We start from the raw sequence: 23,179 nt of genomic DNA on the forward strand, positions 1-23,179 counted from the left end.
GAAAGTGGATGGACCTCAAGGGTGTCATGCTAAGCGAAATAAGTCAGGCAGAGAAGGACAGAAACCATATGTTCGCACTCATAGGTCTAACAGGAAATTTTCAGAATGATCTAGCTTCAAGAAAAGCAAGCAGTTAGTAGTGCTTAAGAAAAATTGATTCAGTATCTAATGGATAGTTGATACCTGTCACAACACAGCATTTTATGTACTGTTAAGTGAAACTGCAATACAATCTAAGTTTATTTTGGGAGTGTTTGCTGTATCATTGGATTTTATGAAATGTTTAGAGGTGCAGTAGGCATGACTTTGAGTAGATAATGAAAGAAAATGCAAAATGCTTATTGATTTATGATGTGGTTTCATCTTAGCTTGGGCAAACCATGCAGAATTTAATACATAGTAGCAGAATATTTACTATTGAAGCTTGAAAAGATGTGAGTTCTTTGTGTGCCATCTTTCATTTATGCATGTGATAGGGTTGTCTTTTTTTTTAATATTTTTACATTGTAGTACTTGTTTTCCTTGTTGGGGGTGTTTGCTTATTTAATACATTCTGTCGAGGATAGTAAAGGTATTTAAAAGGGATTATAACTTAAAACAAATCTTTGCAATGCAAAAATAACTAGAGCAGTTACTTAAGCTTTTTGCTTTTTTAACACTTGAAGATCAAATTCAAGGCAGTCATTTTATACAGTTTATGAAATAATAACATGTCATGGTGAAATGCACTTGTATTGGTTGAAAGTTTTTCTTTTTGCTCAGAGCTAAGAATAAATTAAAGGAGTTGGAAGCCTTGTTAACTTAATGCTCTGTTGATTAGTGTTCTAGCAATATATCAAAATATATACTACCACATCAGATAGTTTAATAATGACATTTAATACTAAAATATTAATCATTAATAATTTAGAAGTTTATTCTATTAACAAAGAGCTTAGTCCAAAAGAAACCTTTTGGAATATCCCATTGCAAATTTTAGTTTTCAAGATTTTTTTTATATTCTCTCTTGTATTTTTGCTCATTGTTTTTGTTATTAAAAATCTAAAAAACATATTTTCAAAATTTTTTTACTGTCTTTTTTATCTTAGAGAGAGAGAGAGAGAGAGAGAGAGAGAGAGACAGCATGAGCAGGGGAGGGTCAGAGAGAGGGGGAGACACAGAACCCGAAGCAGGCTCCAGGCTCTGAGCTGTCAGCACAGAGTCTGACGCAGGGCTCGAACCCATGCACCGTGAGATCATGACCTGAGCTAAAGCTGGGCACTCAACTGACTGAGCCACCCAGACGCCCTTAAAAAACATTTTTATCGTGTCTGATAGCATGCATAAAATTTCAGCATATCAGGATGCTTTGGAAAATAATTATTCCGCATAATTCCTTATGGACACCTTACCTGTATCTGTGTATTTAAGACACTGACAGGATAGATTTTTATTTCCTTTTTTGTGGGAACTTAATGATGTGTTGTGAGAAGTAACCTTTTAGAAATGGTAAGATGTTCTTGCTGAGTTATTTTGTACATTACATACACATAATAAATACATATTTTGTTTATATTGCAGTCATTTGTAAAGGATTATATGATTTCTATCACCAGACTTCTGTTGGGATTGGACACCACACCGGGATCAGGGTTTCTTTGTTCCGTAAGTTAATATTCACTGGACTAGAAGATTGTCCTAAGAGATGTTTCTGAAATCCATCTGTGATGTAGTTTGGCTAACTCCTCTGTCACTTTTTTCCTATAATGTGTGGTCAAAGAATGTTATCATGGTTTTTTAATTCTTTAAAAACTTTTTTGGGAAGCATTATTTTAAGTCAATAATCATGAAAATAGCCATTCTATACAAAATTCAGAGCAAGTGTCTTGTTTTCTAGCTAACATTTGAGATGGACAGTTTCTGACATAGGATGCCATAGTTTTGAAGCAAACAGTGATGATGAGGTTTAACCCTAGTTTTATAAATGAGTATACTATATCCAGGTGTATTCAGTGAAATGACTTGCCAACTATTAAGGTTTTTGATAAGCAAAGAGGCTTATGTTACTTATGTTACTTATGCCTTCTGTCCAGGAGCCCTGTGCTCATTCTGTTACACCTCCTTCTTATTATGAGGGTTATTAGGACTTTGGATGGACAGTTTCTTTCTGTGCTGGAGTGTCTTTTGCATTTGTAGCATTTGTAGCATTGGCAGACCCTGCCGGCTAAATGCAGGTAGCAGCCTGTCGTCCTTGCAACATTCAAGAAAGTCTACATGTTCTGCAATATCCCCCAGTGAATTACCAGTGACTACTTTCTACCAATATTGAACTAATACAATGTCGTGCTGCCACAAATTGAGTGGTTGGTCTTCTGAAGTTTGGGGAACCCCAGGGATAAGCTGAGGTGGCGTGCCGTGGCCAAGTTCAATACATGGATAAGCACTTACAAATGTCACTTTGAAATTTCAAAACCTTAATAAATTCTGCACTTAAAAAGTGAAAAATAACCAGTGTATTTTCAGTTTTTAATGTAATATGTAAATGATTCGTGTATCTTATAGATGAAGATCACTGAGGATGACCTATGGATCAGAACTTACGCCAGACTTTACCAGAAGTTGTGCTCTTCTACCGGAGACGTTCCTATTGGGATCTACAGGACCGAGTCCCAGAAACTTACTACATCTGAGGTTTGGAGATGTCAGAATATTCCAGTTTTAATTATTAATATGATTAACTATAGCCACTTGTAACCTTGGAAACATATTTCTAAAAACAAGTCATTGCCAGGGAAAAAGAATGCTCTCTGGACAATGTCAGTTCTCAGAGGCAAAAAAACCCTTAAGTATTTGTTTAAGTAAGCTATGTCAGAACTTCACAAAATATTGTTGGCTAAGGGGCTATTCTACAGTTTATGAACTTTGGGTGCTGAATGCCTTTTGTGGATGTAAGATTTTGCATGTCTAGATTGTCAGGAAGCAAATTAACTTTAAGTAACCTTCTGACACATAACAGAGGTTCCAGGACAAGCAATCTAGCTTTCTAATATACTCCTCATTTCATATATATACACTTGAAAGGAAGTAAAACGAAGTTAGTAAGCATTGAAACTCACATTTTTCAGGGGTGCCTGGGTGGCTCAGTCGGTTAAGTCTCCGACTTCGGCTCAGGTCAGATCTCACGTTCATGGGTTTGAGCCCCGCGTCAGGCTCTGTGCTGACAGCTAGCTCAGAGCCTGGAGCCTGCTTCTGGTTCTATGTCTCCTTCTCTCTCTGCCCCTCCCCCTCTCATGCTCTGTCTCTCTCTCTGTATCAAAAATAAATAAAAACATTAAAAAAATCTATTAAAAAAAAAAGAAACTCACATTTTTCAAACTCTAGATTAAAGACTACTCTGAAGCCAAGATAAAACCCTCTAGGAGTAGTACCAGATCTTCCCTGAGGAAAGCTCACTCATTTTCAAAGCAAACTAGAATCTATTAATATAGAAGAAAATTTCTGATAGCTTAATATAGATATCCACACTGATCTGGCCCAATAATGTTGTTCTAAATAGTTTTTATATCCTTGGTAAAACATTCACCTTTTAAATTATATTCTTTTATTAGATAAAAATTTTGGATAAATGCACTATCCTACCAATATTTATTAAATTACTTAATATAAATTATGGTTTATATTCTTGAAATATTTTTCTCCTCGAGTACCTTAAAGGTATTTGCAATTTTGGCTAGCCATATGAATTTCTGGTCTTATGCAAAGTTAATTTAACTATGAGGCTCTGATCAGTTATATGCATTTTTAGTAATCCACGCAGCCATTTTACCAGTTTTTGTTAAAATCTGTGAATCCATATATATATAGAAAAAAGAGCTTTATGAATAAAGGAGTGGATTTTCATTTACTTGCTAACACTTATGGTTTGACATTTAAAAAATTAATATTGAGGGCAGCAGGAAATAGTTCAGTTTTTCTGAAGTGTTTTCTGGCACTTTCACTGTAGATCAGGAGTGCTAAGAGGAACTTTATTGCCATCTTTGTTACTTTTTAAGATAATTTGGCCAGATATTCCCAAAATTTTAAGAATACCTGATCCAAAAAATATTATTTGATTAAACGTTAATAGAAGACAAGTGCTTTCATGCCTAAACAATTAACCATTTCTTATTTGAACTTGGTAAGTATACAGAAAATTTCATTTCAACAGAGTATTATCATGCTCTTATCTTACATATAGGCTTTGTCAACTTGAATATAGTAAATTCTGCCCTTGGCCAAGTTCATATTTAGGTTATTTTATATTATTAAGGAACTCTGTTGTTTATATTATGGGTAGGGAAAGGATAATTGAGTATTTGTATTGCCATCAAGGAGCATTTAACACTACATTTTAGTCCATTTGTCTCATCACAAAAAAGATCACTTTATTAAAATGCTTATAAACCCCCAAAGTTTTAGCTTATATGGAAAACATACAATCTTGGGGAGATAAAAGGAAACTGAGTTAAATAAAGGTGATGACTCTTGTCTTCCTATATTGAATTCAATTCATCTTTGGGCCCTATATTTTTACTTAAATTTTATATTTTGCCTATTATAGAAAAATTGAGGCAACTTAAATAAAGTTAGAAACAAAGCCATCAAGATAGTTTACCACGAAATATATTAATAGAGGCAGAAAAATGAGTGTTCTTCTACATCTAAAATGAACTGAGTGCTACATTTGAGCCAGAATTCTACTTTTACTTTCCTGGCAAGTAAGGCAAAAATAGAACTGTCGAATTATATAGTAATTATAGTCTGATACATGAAAAGATACAAATTAATCTTGAGGAAGATTGGTTATTAAAAGAACGCATATATTATAAACTTTCTTATTTAAAAGGTTTTAACATGAAGAAGAGTATCTACAATCATAGTTTTGAAAGATGCAAAGTGCCATTAAAGTGTGTATCCTGTAAATTAATCCTTTATGTTTTATAAAGGGAACATCAATTAAATAATAGCTCATTGGATTATGTGTGAAGAGGAAAACTTTTTTTCTTGATCATATAAAAACAAAGAATAAGATCTTAGTATATCTCTGATGAAAGATTGACTCATACATTCCATCATCTTCCTCAAATATCAGGTGGTTAAAGAAAGTCAAATGTTAGAATTCAAATGATTTATCTTTGCCCCAAATGCCAATATTGTCTTACTTTAATTGACGAAAGACAACAGATCTCAATCGGTAGAAACATCAGTTAATAATTAGAATGGAAGAGTCTAACATATTCTTTTCAGATAGCTGTCAGATCTGCATTTCCCTGACAGTTCACACAGTCATACTACTGTCCCTCACTCCACACTGGCAAAGATTGAAGTTTGTTTCAATGAGAGATGACACAGGTACTCTGTGGACTGGGGGACGCTAGGCATAGTTGACAGCAGTGATACACACTAAATTCAGAGAGCTTAGAGCAAGATACATTTTGTATTACTGTACCCTTCAGCAGCAGATTTGAAGAACCTTCCCTAGGGAATCTGAACAAGCCAACCTAACAGCCTAAAAATGTAGACATGGGACATTCAATAATTCAGTGATGAAACAATAAAAAATCTTTCACTAGAAGTTTTCAATAAATTTTATCAGTCTGCTACTATTTAATATGAGTAGACAACTAAAACTTCCCTATGTCGGGCAACAGAATGAAATTCAAAGACAACAAAATAAACAAGAAAGGAAAAAAAAAACACGTGTAGGAAGGATAGATCATTGAGGAAGAAGACAGTTTCAAAACCAAAATGAAGACTTACATCCTCAATATTTACGTAAAAGAAATGAAACTATATCCATGCAAAGATTTGCAATTTGCATACAAATGTTCTTAGCAAAATGTTAATAGTGAAAATTTGGAAATAACCTAAATGTCCATCAACTAGTAAACAGATAAACAAAATGTGGTATATTCATATAACAGAATGCCACTTAACAATAAAAAGAAACTACTTATATGTGCTGTTACTCCAATAAAGCTCAAAAATATCATTAGGGACACCTGGGTGGCTCAGTCAGTTAAGCATCTGACTTTTGATTTCAGCTCAGATCATGATCTCATGGGTTCGATCCCTGTGTCAGGCTCTGTGCTGACAGCTCAGAACCTGGAGCCTGATTCAGATTCTGTATCTCTCTCTCTCTCTCTCTGCCTCTCCCCTGCTCGTGATCTCTCTCTCTCAAAAACAAACAAATATTAAAATAAATAAATAAATAAATGTTTTAAAATGTGTTAAATGAAAGAAGGCAGACACAAAAAACCACGTATAGTATGTTTTCACATTTATGAAATGTCATAGAAAGTCAATGTATGCAGACAGGGAGCAAATTAATGATTGCCTAAAGCAGGAGGAGGTGGAGGGAATGGGGAACCAGTTAATGAACATGATGGGGTTTGTTGGGGTATTGGAAACATCCTGAAACAGATTTATGGTGATGGTTTTATAATTTGGTAAATTTACTAAAATATCTGAATTTTACATTTGAGAATTATACCTGTTAAATATATACTAGTAAAGTTATGGGGCGCCTGGGTGGCTCAGTGGGTTGAGCATACGGCTTTGGCTTAGGTCATGATCTTGTGGTTTGTGGGTTCGAGCCCCGCATCAGGCTCTGTGCTGACAGCTAGCTCAGAGCCTAGAGCCTGTCTTCAGATTCTGTGTCTCCTTTTCTCTCTGACCCTGCTCACATTGTCTTTCTCTCTCTTAAAAATAAATAAACACTTATATATATATATATATATATATATAAATATATATATATATATGCATGTATATATACTAGTAAAGTTGTATATTGAAATGTGATCATTAATATTAGAAAGATAAGCTATTGCAAGGATGAAAGATGAAGAGGAAACTAAATTTTTAAAAGAATATTTAGTAAAAAAGGAAACCTTGGCAACTGAAAGTGTAATACCAGAGATAAAAACAGTTCATATCATAAAGTTGAGGAAATCACCAGGAAACTAGAACAAAAATTCAAAAATGAAACTGTAAAGAAAAGATAAAATTAGAGGACTAGTCCAGGAGGTCTAAGATCTGAATGACTTCCATACAGAGAAGATGTGGGAAAATTGAAGAAATATCAGTGTAATAACTTAAGAATAATCTCAGAAGAGAAGTGTGTTAATTTCCAAATGGGAAGGATCACCAAGTTAATCCACTATGGATTAAACATAGCATCGTAAAATTTCAGCATATTGAAGGAAAGGAGAAGATGCAGGAGGAAAGCAAGGAATAGGTCACATGCAAAGTATACTTGGGATTTTTCAACAGCAGCTCTGTATGCCAAATGACCATGGAACAGAGCCTTCACAATGTTGAGGCAATATTTCCAAACTAGAAATCTGTATTCAGCCCAAACTATCAGGCTTGTCTAAAGGTAGGATAAATCATATTTCAGCACTGTCTCCAATAATATTCTCCCCATGGCTGCTTTCTAAGAAAACGACTCGCATCAAAAGGCATGAATACACTGAAAAAGGAATCATTATTTGGAGGAAACCAGACATTTTGTGGAATCCAGGCAACAAATATGAGGCCAAAAAATCCCCAGGATGGCAATGCAAAGACCACCAGGTATACGGGCAATGCAACCTGGAGTGGGTCAGAGGGTTTCAGAGAGATTTCTTCAGGAAGATGAAATCTATAGAATACCTTACATATTTCAGTATCTTAAAGAAGATTAGACAATTGCCAAAGACCTTAAGAACATAAATAATTAAGGAGTTAATAAAAATAAGATAGTTATTAGCTCTAGGAATACAGTAATACCAAAAAATTATGCAGCAAATGAGTAGTAATCACATTTCCTGTATAGCTCATCTATAAATTGTATTTATTCATAGTATATATGCACTCAATTTTGATCTGACCAAAATTATACTTAAACAATTTTGAAATGTTGGGAAATGGCAAAGGTACTGGAATAAATGGAAAAGATTAATTCCTCTTCTTTCAGAGTATGAATTGAATGCAGAAGCTGAAAAAAAATTATCAAGCATGTTATATAGAAACAAAGATAAAGACCTACATATCCAGCTAAAAGACATAAAAGCAGATGAGCCCTAAGGAAATAAGGGTGATTATAGGGGAAGCTTCTAATTCTCAAAACAAGTCATAACATTTTCCTTTTTAAAAATTTTTAAATGTTTATTTATTTTTTGAGAGGGAGAGAGACACAGAATGTGAGTGGGGGAGAGGCAGAGAAAGAGACACAGAATCCAAAGGAGGCTCCAGGCTCTGAGCTGTCAGCACAGAGCCTGATGCAGGGCTTGAACTCACACTGTGAGATCATGACCTGAGCCGAAGTCAGCCGCTCAACCGACTGAGCCGCCCAGATGCCCCAATCATAACAGTTTCTGACAAAACTGTGTATTTGTAACTAATAAAAAATGCTAATAGGTTTATAGTCCTATAGTGGTCTTATTAGACCCAACCATTGATTATTTTTCAGATTGTACTATTAAGTGTTAAATTCAATCCTAGTCTATGGATAATATTTTTTATTAAATGCCAACATTTTGTATCAGAATGTAATAGGGATAAACACAGATTAAAAACTAGGAATTGCTTTCTTGTTACTTCATGAAGTTTAAAAAAATACAAGTTAAAGACAGATATAGGATTTCATGCCAACTCATATTCTAGTCTGCTTTCAGTAGCTTCTCATATTCAACGTGTAGAGAAAAACTTATTTTGCTTTATCTGTGAGAGTAGGGGAAACACTACTGTAGCAGCCATCTTGAGAAGATAAATGATGATGAAGAATATTTATAATTAAAAGGATAACATGTACAGAAGATCTGGAGTACAGTCTGGTTTTCGGTGAGCTGTGTACTGGTGGAAGGAGAATTCATACAAACATAAACAGAATAAAGCATAAGGTGCATCCAGTGACTGAAGAAGCCAGTCCATGGAAAATAGGGGGCAGCTGAACCTGCCCGCTTCTAGCTGGCCGTGTACCCCCATGCCAGACTCCTACCACCGTCTGTATGCGTCTATTTAAGTGAATCTGTATAAACGTTAGAATCTTCTGGTTCAAAAAACACAGGACATACAAAGACTCATGCTGTTCTTGGTGACAAAGAGGAACTATATTTCTATCCACAATCCTTTATCCACAATTCTGAAATCCAAAATACCTCAATTGATATGTGAGATTTTAATGTTATTATTCCACTTAAAGTTATTATTTTTTTAAATGTTTATTTATTTTGAGAGAGGATATGTGTATGTGAGCTGGGGAGGGGCAGAGAGCGAGGGAGAGAGACAATCCCAAGCAGACTCCACGCTGTCGGCACCGAGCTGAAGGCAGGGCTCAGTCCCGGGAACTCAGCAACATCATGCCTTGAGCAGAAATCAAGGCTTAACCGACTGAGGCATGCAGGCACTCTTAAAGTGAATAGCCTTACCTTTCATTGCAAAAATATTATTTTTTATCATGAAATATTATCAAGACCCACTAGGGACATTTCCTACCCTACAGTATATAGTATGGTACTATTTTCCGAAGTCTGTTAAGTTCTGAATTAATAGACATTTTTGTTCTTATGGCTGTTTCGTACAAAAATGTGGAACTGCATTTACTTCCAGTTTTCCAGTGTAATGAAAGTCGCATTTGTTTGAAGTATATTATAACCACTGAAATTTGTACTAGAAATTAGAAAGAGATTATTTTAAAGCATATTAAAGTACCAATATCTTTTCAGTGTACACAACACATTAGAGGAATATGTGACTCTCATTGTTGGTCACTTTTATAGTTAGTAAACCCTGTAACATTAAAACATGTGAAATAATGAACTAGTTAGTCACTGACTGTCCCGTCTACCAATCATTAACTCTTGACTATTAAACTGGAACCTAATATTTTTAAATATATTATTTAAAAAGTTTATCTTTTACAAAATCACATTAATAAAATTATTTTAATTAGGATTAAGAGACAATAGCTTTGAAATTCTAGCTGCCCATTCTCTGCCATTATTCACTCAAGCAATGTTTTTATTTTCTTGGAAATTGAGTGAAGAGTCCTGAGATCAACAGTTTTAAGGAGCCTGTACTTAAATGTTTGTTATACATTGTTCAGATCTGTAAGAATAGTTATAATGCGAGATGATTTGTTAGGTTTGAGTAATGTTATACCAAAGAATATAATTGAAAATATCACTTCCACTTATTGAAAAATGAATAGAATGTTATTCTTTAGAACTGAAGAATAAGATAGCATGATTTTTATATCCCCTAAATACTTAAGGGTTATATGGTGACTGGACAGATCGATTTTTAAGACTTCGTAGCTAGTGTTAAAGCTCAGAAGATTTCTCAAAAAGAATTAAATTTATGCACTGAGGAAAAGCAATCTTATTATAACATCTAAATTTAAAAGTATTAAATTTTAAAGAACAATTTTATATGAGATCGAAGTTTTAAAGCAGTACAGATATTAATGCCAACAATGATTATTGAAAGCCAATAATTATATCAAATTTCTCTCATGAACTTTATAAGCTTGTCATTTGTTTTATTTTCCCTTCTTGTACCACTTTTTTCTTTTCATCAAACATTAGAGAGACAGTTTTGCCAAACAAACAAGCAAAAAATGATCTAATAAGAATTTTCTGGAAACCTTTTAAAATAATAATTTATTCTTTATCTAATTTTATCCAGAAGCCCTGTGGATGATAAATAAACAATAAATCACATAATTGTAGTGTGAGTGTTAAGTGGAGACTTGTCATATTTTGTCCTTCTTGCTAACCATTTCATGTATGTATTGTTTAGTCATTGTTTAAACTGTATTTTTTATGTTTCTTTTTTCCTTCCTATGTGTCAGTGTCGAGAAATAGCATCACAAGTAAGTATTTTGTCTCCCTTTCCTCAAATAGTTTAATATGTGAATTCAGAGCTGTTAAAAGGAAAGAATATTAACGATTGAATTCAATATTTCAGATGCTAAAAATCAAACAAAATGTCTAAGCTGAAGTGTTATAAATGCTCTATTTTCAAGTTAGTGTGTCTATATTTTCCCAATAAGATTGCGAGATCATTTTACCTGTTTGTCTTCAAACTGTGTTTATGTGTTAATCCAATCATATGTTTCACTGTGTGGTGTCATTACCTTGTTGTCACTTAGTGGCTGTGGATTGTCTGTCCTGGAGTGAGTGGCCTACCTTCAATGCAAGCAGCTGGGACTGAAAAGAGGTCATGTTATATGAAACATATCTTTTTGTGCACTTCCTGTATAGGCTGGTCCCCTTAGAAGGGGTTATAAGAACAATAGGACCTGGAATGGATTTCTCTAGCATGCTTTTTAATGTCGAATTTATTTTTTAATAGTTTTATTTTATGTCATGAAGAAACCATCAGTGGGACGCCTGGGTGGCTCAGTCAGCTAAGCGTCTGGCTTCAGCTCAGGTCATGATCTTACTGTTTGTAGGTTCGAGCCTCACTTCGGGCTCTGTGCTGACAGCTAGCTCGGAGCCTGAAGCCTGCTTTGGATTCTGTTTCTCCCTCTCTCTGACCCTCCACTGCTCATGCTGTGTCTCTCTCTTCCTCTCAAAAAGAAGTAAAAAACATTAAAAAAATTTTTTTAATTAAAAAAAAGAAACCATCAGTTCAGTGTTTGATAACAGTGACCTGTGCTAATAATTTACTTATGATAATAAAAACAAAATTCGTAATATTATGTATGTACACATGCACTTATATTTCTAAAACCTTGATATTTTCCTGTGATATGTATTTTTAATTTTATTTTCCATTTCCTTCACATAAACTGTGATAAACAGTTGTCATTATGCTTTTAGCACTGAACACAGACTCCTAAACATTAACATAAGTAATGTAACCATTACAAATCTAAGCATTTTCAACTTTAAAAATTGCATTTTGAATGTCAAAGCAGGGGTAGAATTCATCACATTAAGTGTAAAAGTTGTGTGCCAAAGGTGCCATCTGAAAGTGCATGTCTTTTTTTCCATTTGTTGAATTTTGGAGAAAAGTTCTATATTATTATCCAAATTTTTGATGTAATGACTGTTGCCTTATCTGCATCAGCAATTTGAATTCATCTAATAAATGTAAATTCTGTTCACTAAATTACTTTAAACATCTTAAATTATTTATTTAAGGTTGTAAAACATAACTATTCTATTTTTTAATATCTTTATTTTGTTTTATTGTATATTAAATCTTTTAGAATTTACTAAATATGCACTCAATGGTCCACACTGAAATGTCATGTTTGTTTGGCATGAAGATGGTCAGGGATTTCAGCTACTATGGCTGGCTGTAGGTTGAGCAAATTAAGATCAAATTTTATTTCAATGCAAAATATATGCCTGGCACATAATGGGTTTGTGGAAAATATTTTAAAGTTTTATTGTTGCTTTTTTAGAACGTTTTATGACACTTTGAATTCAAATGAGATCAAACGTATATTTCTAAATTTTTAATTTATACCAATATTTGACCTGACCAGCTGCACAAATCAAATTTCAGGTGCAGTGAATCGGCATCTGTTATTTCATAAAATATTTAGTGACACATCACAAGCAAAGTTGTCTCACCTTGCTTTTCCTCAAAGTATTCTCATGTGTAAGTGCAAGCCTGATAGAAACACAGTGATGGAAACACTTGCTAGGATTTCCTCTGTGCCCCAGGAAGAACAACATTTTCAATTGGTGAAAAACTTTATTGTCTTGGGGTGCCTGGGTGGCTCAGTCGGTTGAGCATCTGACTTCAGCTCAGGTCATGATCTCACGGTTCGTAGGTTCAAGCCCAGTGTCGGGCTGTGTGCTGACCGCTAGCTCAGAGCCTGTCTCTTTCTCTCTCTGCCCTTCCCCCGTTCATGCTCTGTCTCTCTGTGCCTCAAAAATAAATAAATGTAAAAAAAAATTTTTTAAACTTTATAGTTTTATGTTTGAAAGTGGAGTGAATCTTTTAGATGTAGGTTTTGGCTATGTTGTAGTTCTACAGATTGATTCAGATGGTCTGCGTTTGTATTCAGCTGTTACACATCACTGTTGCCTCGTTTCTCCAACTTACCATTTAGATGCTGAAAGGCAAAAGTTTGGCTCATTTCTGAATCATGGCAGCCAATTGCAAGTTTACCTTTAGAACTTTTTCCCAAGAATTTCTTTCTTTCTCATAGATACTATTCTAGGTCCCAACATCTTTCAGTCAGTTCCCTGTGTAAGCAAAGTATCTTCCCTTTAACTTACTGGAAAGTTTATGTCTTCCAATATAAGTATCGTTTTCACAATCCTTTTTATGAAAGAAAAAAACTCTAATTGTACTTTGGATATAAAGACATTTATCTTTGTAATTTTGATTGTTTCTACAACAATTTTCATCTTTTCTAGCTCTAGTCTTTGCTTTTAGTTTTTTTTTTCTCTCCCATCAACTCTCTCCCTTTATCTTTGAATATATACAGGTTTCCCCAATGCTCAAGAAAAATTTCCCCTTTAATCTATTTTTTTCTTATCTTATTCTTGTTAAAATCTGAGAAAAGTTCATATGTGCTGTTTATTCTATTCCTTTTCAATGTCTTCCACGGTTTCTCCCCATTACTATATTTACCTCTTTTTGAATTACTAAAGTCTTTAGCCAAAATCGTAAGCATTTTAATTTAGTTTTAATTTGTTTAAACATCATATAACCTTTAATAGGGTTTATTATCTTCTATGTCTTAGAACTCTTTACCCTCAGTTTCTATGAGTTACCTCCTTTACCTGTTTTACCTGTTTTTATTGGTTTTTATTTCTTAAACTTTCCCCCTTCTTTCTATTATTCAATTTCTGCCTATACTGCTCATTTTAGCTGCTGCCAAAGTAATCTTCCATCTGAAGGCTTGTCCTTAACCCATCGTATCTGGGATTGGCTCTGGAGTTCAAGACCCCAAAGAGTTGCAGCACTCTGCCTTTGTCTCCCTTCTGGGATCAGGCTTCATCTTTAATTTCCAGAAAGTACTCCATTAACCATTGAGTGTAGGCTAAAGTTCAGTTCATTTCAAGTACTCTTGTCCAGAGGCTTAATCTTGATCCTTGCACAATGCAAAGCACTTTATTTTATTTAAATTCCTCACCAGAAGCCAACATGGCAGACAGTATTATTCTCATTAAGATTTTTTTTTTTGAGAGACAGAGAGCATGAGTGGGGGAGAGACAGAGAGAGGGAAAATCCCAAGCAGACTCCCACTGTCAGCACAGAGCCTGATGCAGAGCTTGAACTCACGAACTGTGAGATCATGGCCTGAGTCAAAACCAAGCATAGGACGCTTAACCGACTAAGCCACCCAGGCACCCCAATATTATTCTCGTTTTTAAAGCAGAGATATAGAGAAGTAAACTTGACTAAGGTCAAAAACTTTGGAGGTAGCAGACCCGGCTTTAGAATATATTACTGACACCAGAGCCTCTTTTAATCACTAAGCCTCACGGTAGCAGCCACTATCCAGTTTTGAACCACCTCTTTTCCAGCTGCTGCTCTGAGGTGTTCAGATGCTTTGTTTGAGAATCAATATGGGAGCTGACACTTGAACCATAAGCAGGCATTTACCAAATTTATGGCATATAGTCTTTTGGTATTTTTCTACACTTGATCTTGATGGTAGGCAAATTTGTGTTTTCATATTTCTAATGTATAAAAGTAAAGACAAACCTATTTTCTGCCAGATCCTCTTCACTTTGTTATCTACCAGAACTAAAAATATTTATTACGCACCACTAGGCATCAGATGCACACATCAATCTGATTGGAATGCATCTGTAAACATACAAGAATGCATAGAACAGATTAATGATCGTATTCCTTACTTTATTCACACGGTGAATGATGCATATAGTGGATGTTTGATGCCCACTATAACAAATCACATTTCTTATTGCTGGATTTTACATTACTTTATATTCTAGCAATCCTTTATTGATAATCTTTCCCTATTTTTGGTACCAATCATTTATTCATTTCTACCTGACCAAATGAGGAAAGAACTTGGTATCGGATGAGCTGGGTTTAAATGTTGGCTTCTCCTTTTACTAGCTGTGTGTGAAATGGTCTATTTTCAACACATAGCAAAGTGAAGATGAAGTAGGGAGCATATGATTATCACTTCACAAAGTAGAATGAAGAGCAGATGTGTGTTAATTATTCATAGCTAATGGCAAATGATTCTGGGGCAGAGCACATAGAGTAACATAGATCTTGTTTCATCAGTTTTCACTGCTGTACCATTGTGAGTGGATGACACTCCTTAGAAAGCATTTGGATCAATACACTTATATTTATAAATAAAATAATAGTAAGTATTCTTGTGATTTGGATAAATACTTTGTAGTATTAGTCAAACATATATATATATATGTATGTATGTATTCACTAACTTCAAATGCATTCTAATTTACACATCACACACCATGGTCTATACTCATCTGTAATTTTCTTTCACATTTTCTCTTATAGAAATTTTACTCTTGGATCTTTTTCTTACCTTATTTTACACTTATTTTAAAATATTTTCTGGCTCTCATTCTTACCTTGTGCATTTCCACCCTGGAAAACATTTCTTACTTGCATTATGTCTTTACTCTAACTTAATAAGAATCTCATTGTAACACTTATTAGCAGGAAGCTGCTTAAGTGAATCCAATCTGTTTGATTTAATTTAACTACATAGTCACGGCTTTCTGTCCACTTAACATCTTAACGTGCATGGAGATCATTCTTTCACTCCGCACTGCCATAGGAAGTACATTAGGCCTTTAGTTACAGCTCCCTGTTGAATGGCCACTTAGAGTCTACAAAATCAGAACCAAATGGAAAATTATAAGATTGATCTAAGTCACCTAGGTCTGCATAAGAGAGTCGTGATCTGTGAGAAACAGTATACTTGGATCGATAATACTGTTTTGTGTAGATTCTTCATATGAAAATGTGAATATTTATATCTATGAAGTCTTATATCATTCTATCTGCTCTTTCTTTTTTTATTTTTATTTTTTTAGAGGGGGTGGTGAGCATGAGGAAGAGGGAGAAAGAATCTTTAGCAAGCTCCACGCTCAGTGAAGAGCCCAACCCGGGGTTCAATCCCGTGGCCCTGGGATCATGACCTTAGCTGAAATCAAGAGTCAGATGCTCAACTGAATCATCGAGGTGCCCCATTACGCCTGCTCTTTACTTAAGACATTACATATGTCACAGAAATTTTCTTTCCACAGGTTCATTTACCCATAACTACCATATGTTTTAGGTCAGTGGTTCTCAAATGATAACAAAGAGGAGGGAGAGTGAAACAGTGTTTAAAACATTTTGGGCATGGTTGAATTGGTGCTATATGTCCATTAGAGTCACTGTAATGGTTTTTCATAAATTTATATGCTTAGGTCCCTTTATTCTGGACTGTAAAATGCTGGAGGTGATAGAGTGATATCCTCCCTAACTTGCCTACGATGGGTAGTATCTACTTCCACACACATGTACTCAGGGTTGAAACCATTGCTTTAAGCTTTATATTCCTGTAATTCTGGAAAATGGTAAGAGAAAACTGAACTGTGAAGAGGATAAAGCTGGCAATGAATGAGGACATTACACCTATGTGCTTATTCAGGGCTCTTCTATTTTTCATTGTTAGTCTATTTGCTGATTGTAAGGCAGTTTTGGAGTTTAAAGCTATTCAGATGATTAAGCTATTCTTTACATACACACAGATAAATATGTATAATACATGAAAACCTAATCATAGAAACCCCAAAAGGATGTTTTATGTAGAAAGTAAGTACACTTTTATGTTTATTTCTAGACATAAAATGAATGAATTGGCCAAAGGAAACCACTTTTTAGCTTCCTTATAAACCGATATTTAATGATGATGAAATCAGTCTATATTTTGGCCAGACCTTCATTCTGACCTAGTGGACACACATCAACATATGGAACACAACAGTTAAAAATAAATAAGTATTAGAAGACAGAAAGGGTATCTTGAGTCATAAAAAAAATGTACTTGTGAAATATACAGTAATAGCAATTCTGATACTGATTATATCACTCTCCCTTAAAAAAAAAACTTAAGCATTATTTGGAAAAGAAATGCTATACTTTCAGAGAAGATGAAAACATTTCACTACTACACAGTGAAAGAAGGTAGACATCTTTTAACTTCAAAAGAAAACAATGAAAAAATAGTGTTAGTGGCATTGGTTAGTGACATTTTCATAGAAACATGACATAATAAAGGCATTTTCATTAAATGCTTAAAATATATTCCTGAACACTACAACTTAAAAGTGTTATGCATACTTTAGAGAAATATTAACCCTTAAATATTGCACATTGCTATTTAGTAAATCAATTTCTCAGGATCACCAGTAACTTCTATAACATACTTGAATGAATGAAAGATGCACCACTTTTATTTAAAAAACTCCCATCGTAGATAATGCTATGGTCCTAAATAAGCTAATGACCTTTTTATTACTTCTTCTTCTCTTCCTCTGGGTCTCTATAACAATAGCTATTATTTATGACATGTATAGTAAAGGGCAAAAAAGCTGTAATAAGAACTATTTGATAATATTTATCACCCATTCTAGTCTATAAAAAGTACTTCATTCTTGGTTTCCACAATAGTCAGTTTGTCTATACATTTTCATACTTCATACTTTGTATTTCTCATTTATTTCATATTCCCCACCTAATGATATTGAGGTATAAAAGTTAAAATGAGGGCATTATCTCTAAACCACTTCTATCTTTTTTTATACTTTTTTTAAGGTTTATTTATTTTGAGGAAGAGAGGGGGTAGGGAGGCAGAGAAAGAAAGAGAGAGAGAATCCCACACAGGCTCCAAGCTATCAGCACAGAGCCTGACGCTGGACTCAAACTCATGAACCATGAGATCACTACCTGATCTGAAATCAAAAGTCGATGTTAAACTGACTGAGCCACCGGTGCTCCATCCCCCACACCTATCTTTTCATTATTAAAATTTCCAACCTATTTTAGTTAATCCTAACATAAGCTTGAGAGGACTCCACAGATATAGCATAAAACTGCGCACCTCAAAGCACAAGCTTGACAGTAGGCAGCAAGAGAACTCAAAAATTTTGCTGACCAGCAGGACGTGAAACCAGTTAATAAGCCTCAGCAAAAGATCCTCAGTGGCAGTGACCATTGCCTACATACCGTCCTTGCTGTACCATATCTTGAGATCAGCCTTCAGAGACAGAAGGGACACCTTCACCCAAATCTGGTCAAAGTGTTGAGACTGACAATTCCATATGTGCACCAAGAGGGTATGGTAAAGGGCTCATAGCTCACTGCATTGGTCTGAGTCTTCCAGAGAAACAAAACCAACAGGATGTATATATGCTTGTATATGTGTCCATGAGTGTGAATGAGTGTGTGTGTCTGTGTGTGTTTCTAATTATAAGGAACTGGCTTATGCAATTATGGGAAGCAAAAAGTCCCACAATCTGCAGCTGGCAAGCTGGAGACCCAGGAGAGCTGATGGTGTAACTCTAGTCTGAGTCTGAAGGCCTGAGTGTCAGGCTTGCTGAGACGGAATCTGCAGTGCAAGGGCAGGAGAAGACTGGTGTTCCAAGTTGAAGCAGAATAGCCTTTTGTTCTACTCAGATCTTCAATTGATTGAATGAAGCCCACCCACATTAGGGAGGACTACCTGCTTCACTCAGTCTACCAATTCAGATGTTAGTCTCATCCAGATAAACACCCTTACAGACACACCCAGAGTACTGTTTGGGCACCTGTGGCCTAGTCAGGGTGACACACAAAATTAACCAACATAAGTTCACTCTGTCAGTTAAGCACTTTATACATCTCTTCAAAACATGCTGAATCTCTAAAGACAACAACAAAGTCTTAATTCCCTTTAGTATGTTAACATGACTGCTTTGCATACAAATAAAACACACTAACTTCTTCACCAAAGGGGAGCTAAAGTCCTTGTGTGATGTTTCTTTGTCTTCTTGATGGCCTGTAACTTAAATAGGATGCCATAAAATTAACAATCCTTAAATAGTATGATATAAAGCCTATACATTTTACGTTACATAATAAAGAAATGAGATGGAAGGAAATGAAAATATTTGCTTAGTACACGCACACAAAGGCAAACAAATTTATAACAAAGTAAGGAAGAAATATGCATGACAATTGCATTCCTTATTTCTGTAACTATTAATTTCCTCATAGCTGGTACTTATAACTGCCTTTTTATTTTTATTTTTTTTTGTCCTCATAAAGCTCTTTTTTATTTTTTTGTCCCTGCCAGGGGCAATTCCCACTTGCCTTGGCATTGTGGGAAACCCCCTGGGATGATCTAGCTTCTGGTGCTGAGGGCCCAACATGGGGATGAGGGTCCAAGATCAGATGAGGTGCCTGCTTTCAAGTGGGCGCTGATGGTGGCTGTGCACCACTCTGGGTGGAGGAGGAGGCTGAGGCTTCAGGCTTTTGCCTGCGCATTTCAGTGCATCTGGTGGACCCGTCTTGCCTTACAGCCTCTAGCCCTCCCTGGAAATAGCACACTGGCATCTCTCCATGGAGTGTCTTTATTCAGAGTGATCATAAACATCACAGCCTCTCCTTGGGAATAAACCTAATTGCCCAGGTTCCCAGATATACCCAAGTCCTTTAGGGCTGGCCCGGAGGCAGCTCATTTGCTGTAGTGTCTAAGGATGAGAGAATGACCACCCATACAAAAGGCTGGCCTGCTTGGCTTTCCCATACCGTTAGGGGCCCAGGGGATTCACTCCGGTGGGTGGAGGCTGCCTGCAGAGCACCAGCCAGACAGGTCTGAGTGCAGACAGCAGTGAGTGGAGCCTTGTTTCCCGCAGTGAAGGGTTGAGTCTGTCAGAGCTCCTCAAGCCAGACAGTCTTGCTGAACTTCTTGGTTGTGGCCACTTAGGGAATGGCCCCTGAAGTATGACACACCCTTGGTATTCTGTATTTTTGTTGCCTTAAGCCAGCAGCTGTCTGGTGAGGTGGCTGAAATCTTCATTCTTGCCTAGTGGTCTGGGCCATTAGTAGTTCTATCTGGTCTAGGTTCTTATAGTTTTCCATTGATCTAATCCACAGAGTATGATAATACTAAGAGAACCTTAATGGAACCCACTCCTTCGTTCTCAAAAAAGAGTAGCCATTCACAGAGGATGGCACAATTTTGCTCCAAACAGCATCCCTATCTGCCAGTGAGACTGCATGCCCCATTGGTTTTACTAGATCACGGAGCCCAAGTGGCAGAGCGCTTGCATAGCAACTGAGTCTCTTACAGAGCCTTTTTTTGTGGGCTACTATAAATTGGCAGGTTTGGGAGTCACTCAGTAAACAAGCCAGAGTAACACACCCAAATGAAGAATATGTTGCTTCAAAAGTCCAAAGAAGCCCACGAGGTGCTGTGCTTCTTTTTTGGTTGTAGGAGGGGTTAGATGCAACAACTTGTTCTTTACCTTGGAAGGGATATCTCACCTTGCACCATACCACTGGTTCCCTTGACATTTCCTCGAGGTAAGAGTCCCCTGTATTTTTGCCAGATCTGTTTTCCACCCTCTGACATGCAAATCAGTAAGTTTGGGGTAGTTGCTACTTCTGCTTCCTAGATCCAGTCAGCATAATGCCATCAATGCAATGGACTGGCGTGGTATCTTGTGGAAGGGAAAGGTTGTCAAAGTCCTTGCAAACTAAATTATGGCATAGAGCTGGAGAGTTGATATACCAGTGAGGTAGGACAGTGAAGATACATTGCTGCCCTAGACAGATGAGAGCAAAATGTTTCTGGTGTTTCTTATTAATGGGGATGGATGAAAAGACATTTACCAGATCAATAGCTACATACTAGGTACCAGGGAATGTTTTAATTTGTTCAAGCAATGAAATAACATCTGGTGCAGCAGCTGCAGTTGGTTACTACTTAGTTAAATTTAGGATAATTCACTGTCAGTCTCCAAGCTCCATCTGTCTTCTGCACTCACCAAATAGGTGAGTTGAGTGGGATTGTGGGTGGGAATCACGGCACCTGCATATTTCAAGTCCTTGATGATGGCGCTGATTTCTGCAATCCCTCCAGGAATTTAGTATTGCTTTTTGTTTCATATTTTCTGCCACAAGCAGTTCTAGTGGCCTCTATTTGGCCTTTCCCATCAGAGTAGGTCACTATGGTCAGGGAGCCAGTGTAGGGCTGGAATTGGAAAAATATCCATAGGATGAGTTCTGGGACCTACGGGGTCCACTGTGTGACAGAACTGAGCTGTTGGTCACATGACATCCATAAGCTCCTACTCTGACTGGTGGACCAAAGTGACGTTTTGAGTGTCATGGAATATACAGCCAGTCTGTAGTGGTCTCTTTTAAAAGGTCTGATTATTTCCTTTTCTTCAGTGTACAATCATCATGGTAAAAAAGTTGTATGTCCCTTTAGGGAAAGCTGGGAAAAAGATAAATGGTATAAATTTTTGGCAGTATTCCAGGTCCTTCTACAAAAGGAATAAGACTCTCCTTCATTGAAACATTCTGGTCTGGAAACTGGCTCAAATCTGGGGATTATTTGAAAGGTTGTGACACTCTTTTTATGATTCAGATTAGATTTTAGTTCACTAGATGTTTTATGCGTATGCAGATCAGGTAAGAGTGTGGTGGTTTTCCCACCTATTTTACCTGTAGGATCATGTACCATGATCAAGTAGCCAGTACCATGGGTCTGTGCAAGTCAGATTATTCTGATTGATTCTTAGACTCTGTTGTCCATTATAATAACCATGTTTACCTTGATTGCTACCACATGGTCTGTGCCTTGTTGTGATCCAGCTACTCCCACTGCATTCAGGTTTCCCAACTGCAATTACCAGTCTATGGTCTGGCTTAGAGAGAAGAGTGATCATGGAACTCTTCAAGGATCCTGGGTCTCTGCTCGCAAATGTATTTCTCACAATTTGGTGAAAGGAATGCCTTCAAGACCCTCTCTCTGTGGATGAATAGGTCTTAAGTGAAAAATCTACTCTTACATTCCAATCTCCTCAAGACTTTGAATCCCTTGCTTTATGTTAAACCAGATTAAGTTCTGCATGTCCAACTTGCTTACTGTGGGTCCTTTGGTACATGTTTTTTTAGCCAACCAATGGGATAAACTGTTAAACCCTTCCTACCTCCCCAAACTGTAACTTTCAATGCAGAATCTCTATTTAGTGAGTCCATGTCAATAAATTCTGCCTGATCCAACTTTATGTTTCTTCAACTGCTGTCCACACTCTTAATCTCCACTCCCACACATGTTCCCCAGATTTTGGTCTATATAAATTAGAAGTCTCAAATAGTTCATTTGGAATATAACTTCCTAAACATGTGATGAAAAATAAAATAACTAATATATATGCCATCTATCATCTACGTCGTTATGAATCACTTTACTTGGACTCCTAGTATAATAATGCAGCCAATTAATATAAGAACAATATTCCCTTCTCAACTTGTTCATATTAGCTCAGATGAATTTAAATTCTATGGAGGACAGCCACCTTATAGTAAGTAATTATATAACAATAATATTTAAGATCCTAAAGAAAGAAGAAAAAAGTATGATTTTCTGGGCCTAAAAGCACTAGGAAGGGCATTCAGTAATTGAAACCCCTGTACACTAGTTATTTCTGAATGACAGTTTTGAAGGCCCAGGGGGAAAAATTAACCACAATGTGAGAAATAATATCAAGACAATAAATTAGGTAGTCTTCAAATACCACAGAGACCAAAGAAAGGAAAGATTTAATTAAACACACCTATATGCACACACACAGGAAAAACCAGGTTGCCAAGATGTGTGAATATGCAACTTAATGTGTAAATTTAGAACAAACGATGAAAAAGGAAAGTGAACTCATGAGTATAAGAGTAACTGACTAGGACTTATTTTATTTTAGGGATAATAACAGAAGGATAGGTACTAGATATGGGGTAAGGGAGAAGGAAAGAAAGAGAGGAGAAAAAAGAGAAGAGAGAGATGTAATCTGTTCAATAGCAATAGAAAGCTAAGATGAGTCTGGATTATTTAGCATTATCTCAAAATAGATAACCTGGAAATTTTTTTCACTTGGACATAAAATTAAATTTTGACTTTGAAATTATCAGCTTGGAATGATGAGTTAACAGAGGT

At 36.0% G+C, this 23,179-nt stretch overlaps 1 protein-coding gene across 3 annotated transcripts in view; it reads left to right on the forward strand.

The window, feature by feature from the left end:
* KCNT2 (potassium sodium-activated channel subfamily T member 2) overlaps nucleotides 1–23,179 on the forward strand; it is a 340,818-nt gene that overhangs the window by 293,179 nt on the left and 24,460 nt on the right. For 2 of the 3 annotated variants that reach the window (XM_029933172.1, XM_029933173.1), the window contains 2 exons: nucleotides 1,561–1,644; nucleotides 2,542–2,670. In XM_029933172.1, coding sequence (XP_029789032.1) covers nucleotides 1,561–1,644; nucleotides 2,542–2,670 — 213 coding nt within the window. Of the gene's footprint in view, nucleotides 1–1,560; nucleotides 1,645–2,541; nucleotides 2,671–10,855; nucleotides 10,877–23,179 lie in introns of all 3 variants that reach the window. The other variant, XM_029933174.1, reaches the window with a different exon arrangement.

Source organism: Suricata suricatta, chromosome 3 (assembly GCF_006229205.1).
Source record: "Suricata suricatta isolate VVHF042 chromosome 3, meerkat_22Aug2017_6uvM2_HiC, whole genome shotgun sequence".
Lineage (NCBI taxonomy): Eukaryota > Metazoa > Chordata > Mammalia > Carnivora > Herpestidae > Suricata > Suricata suricatta.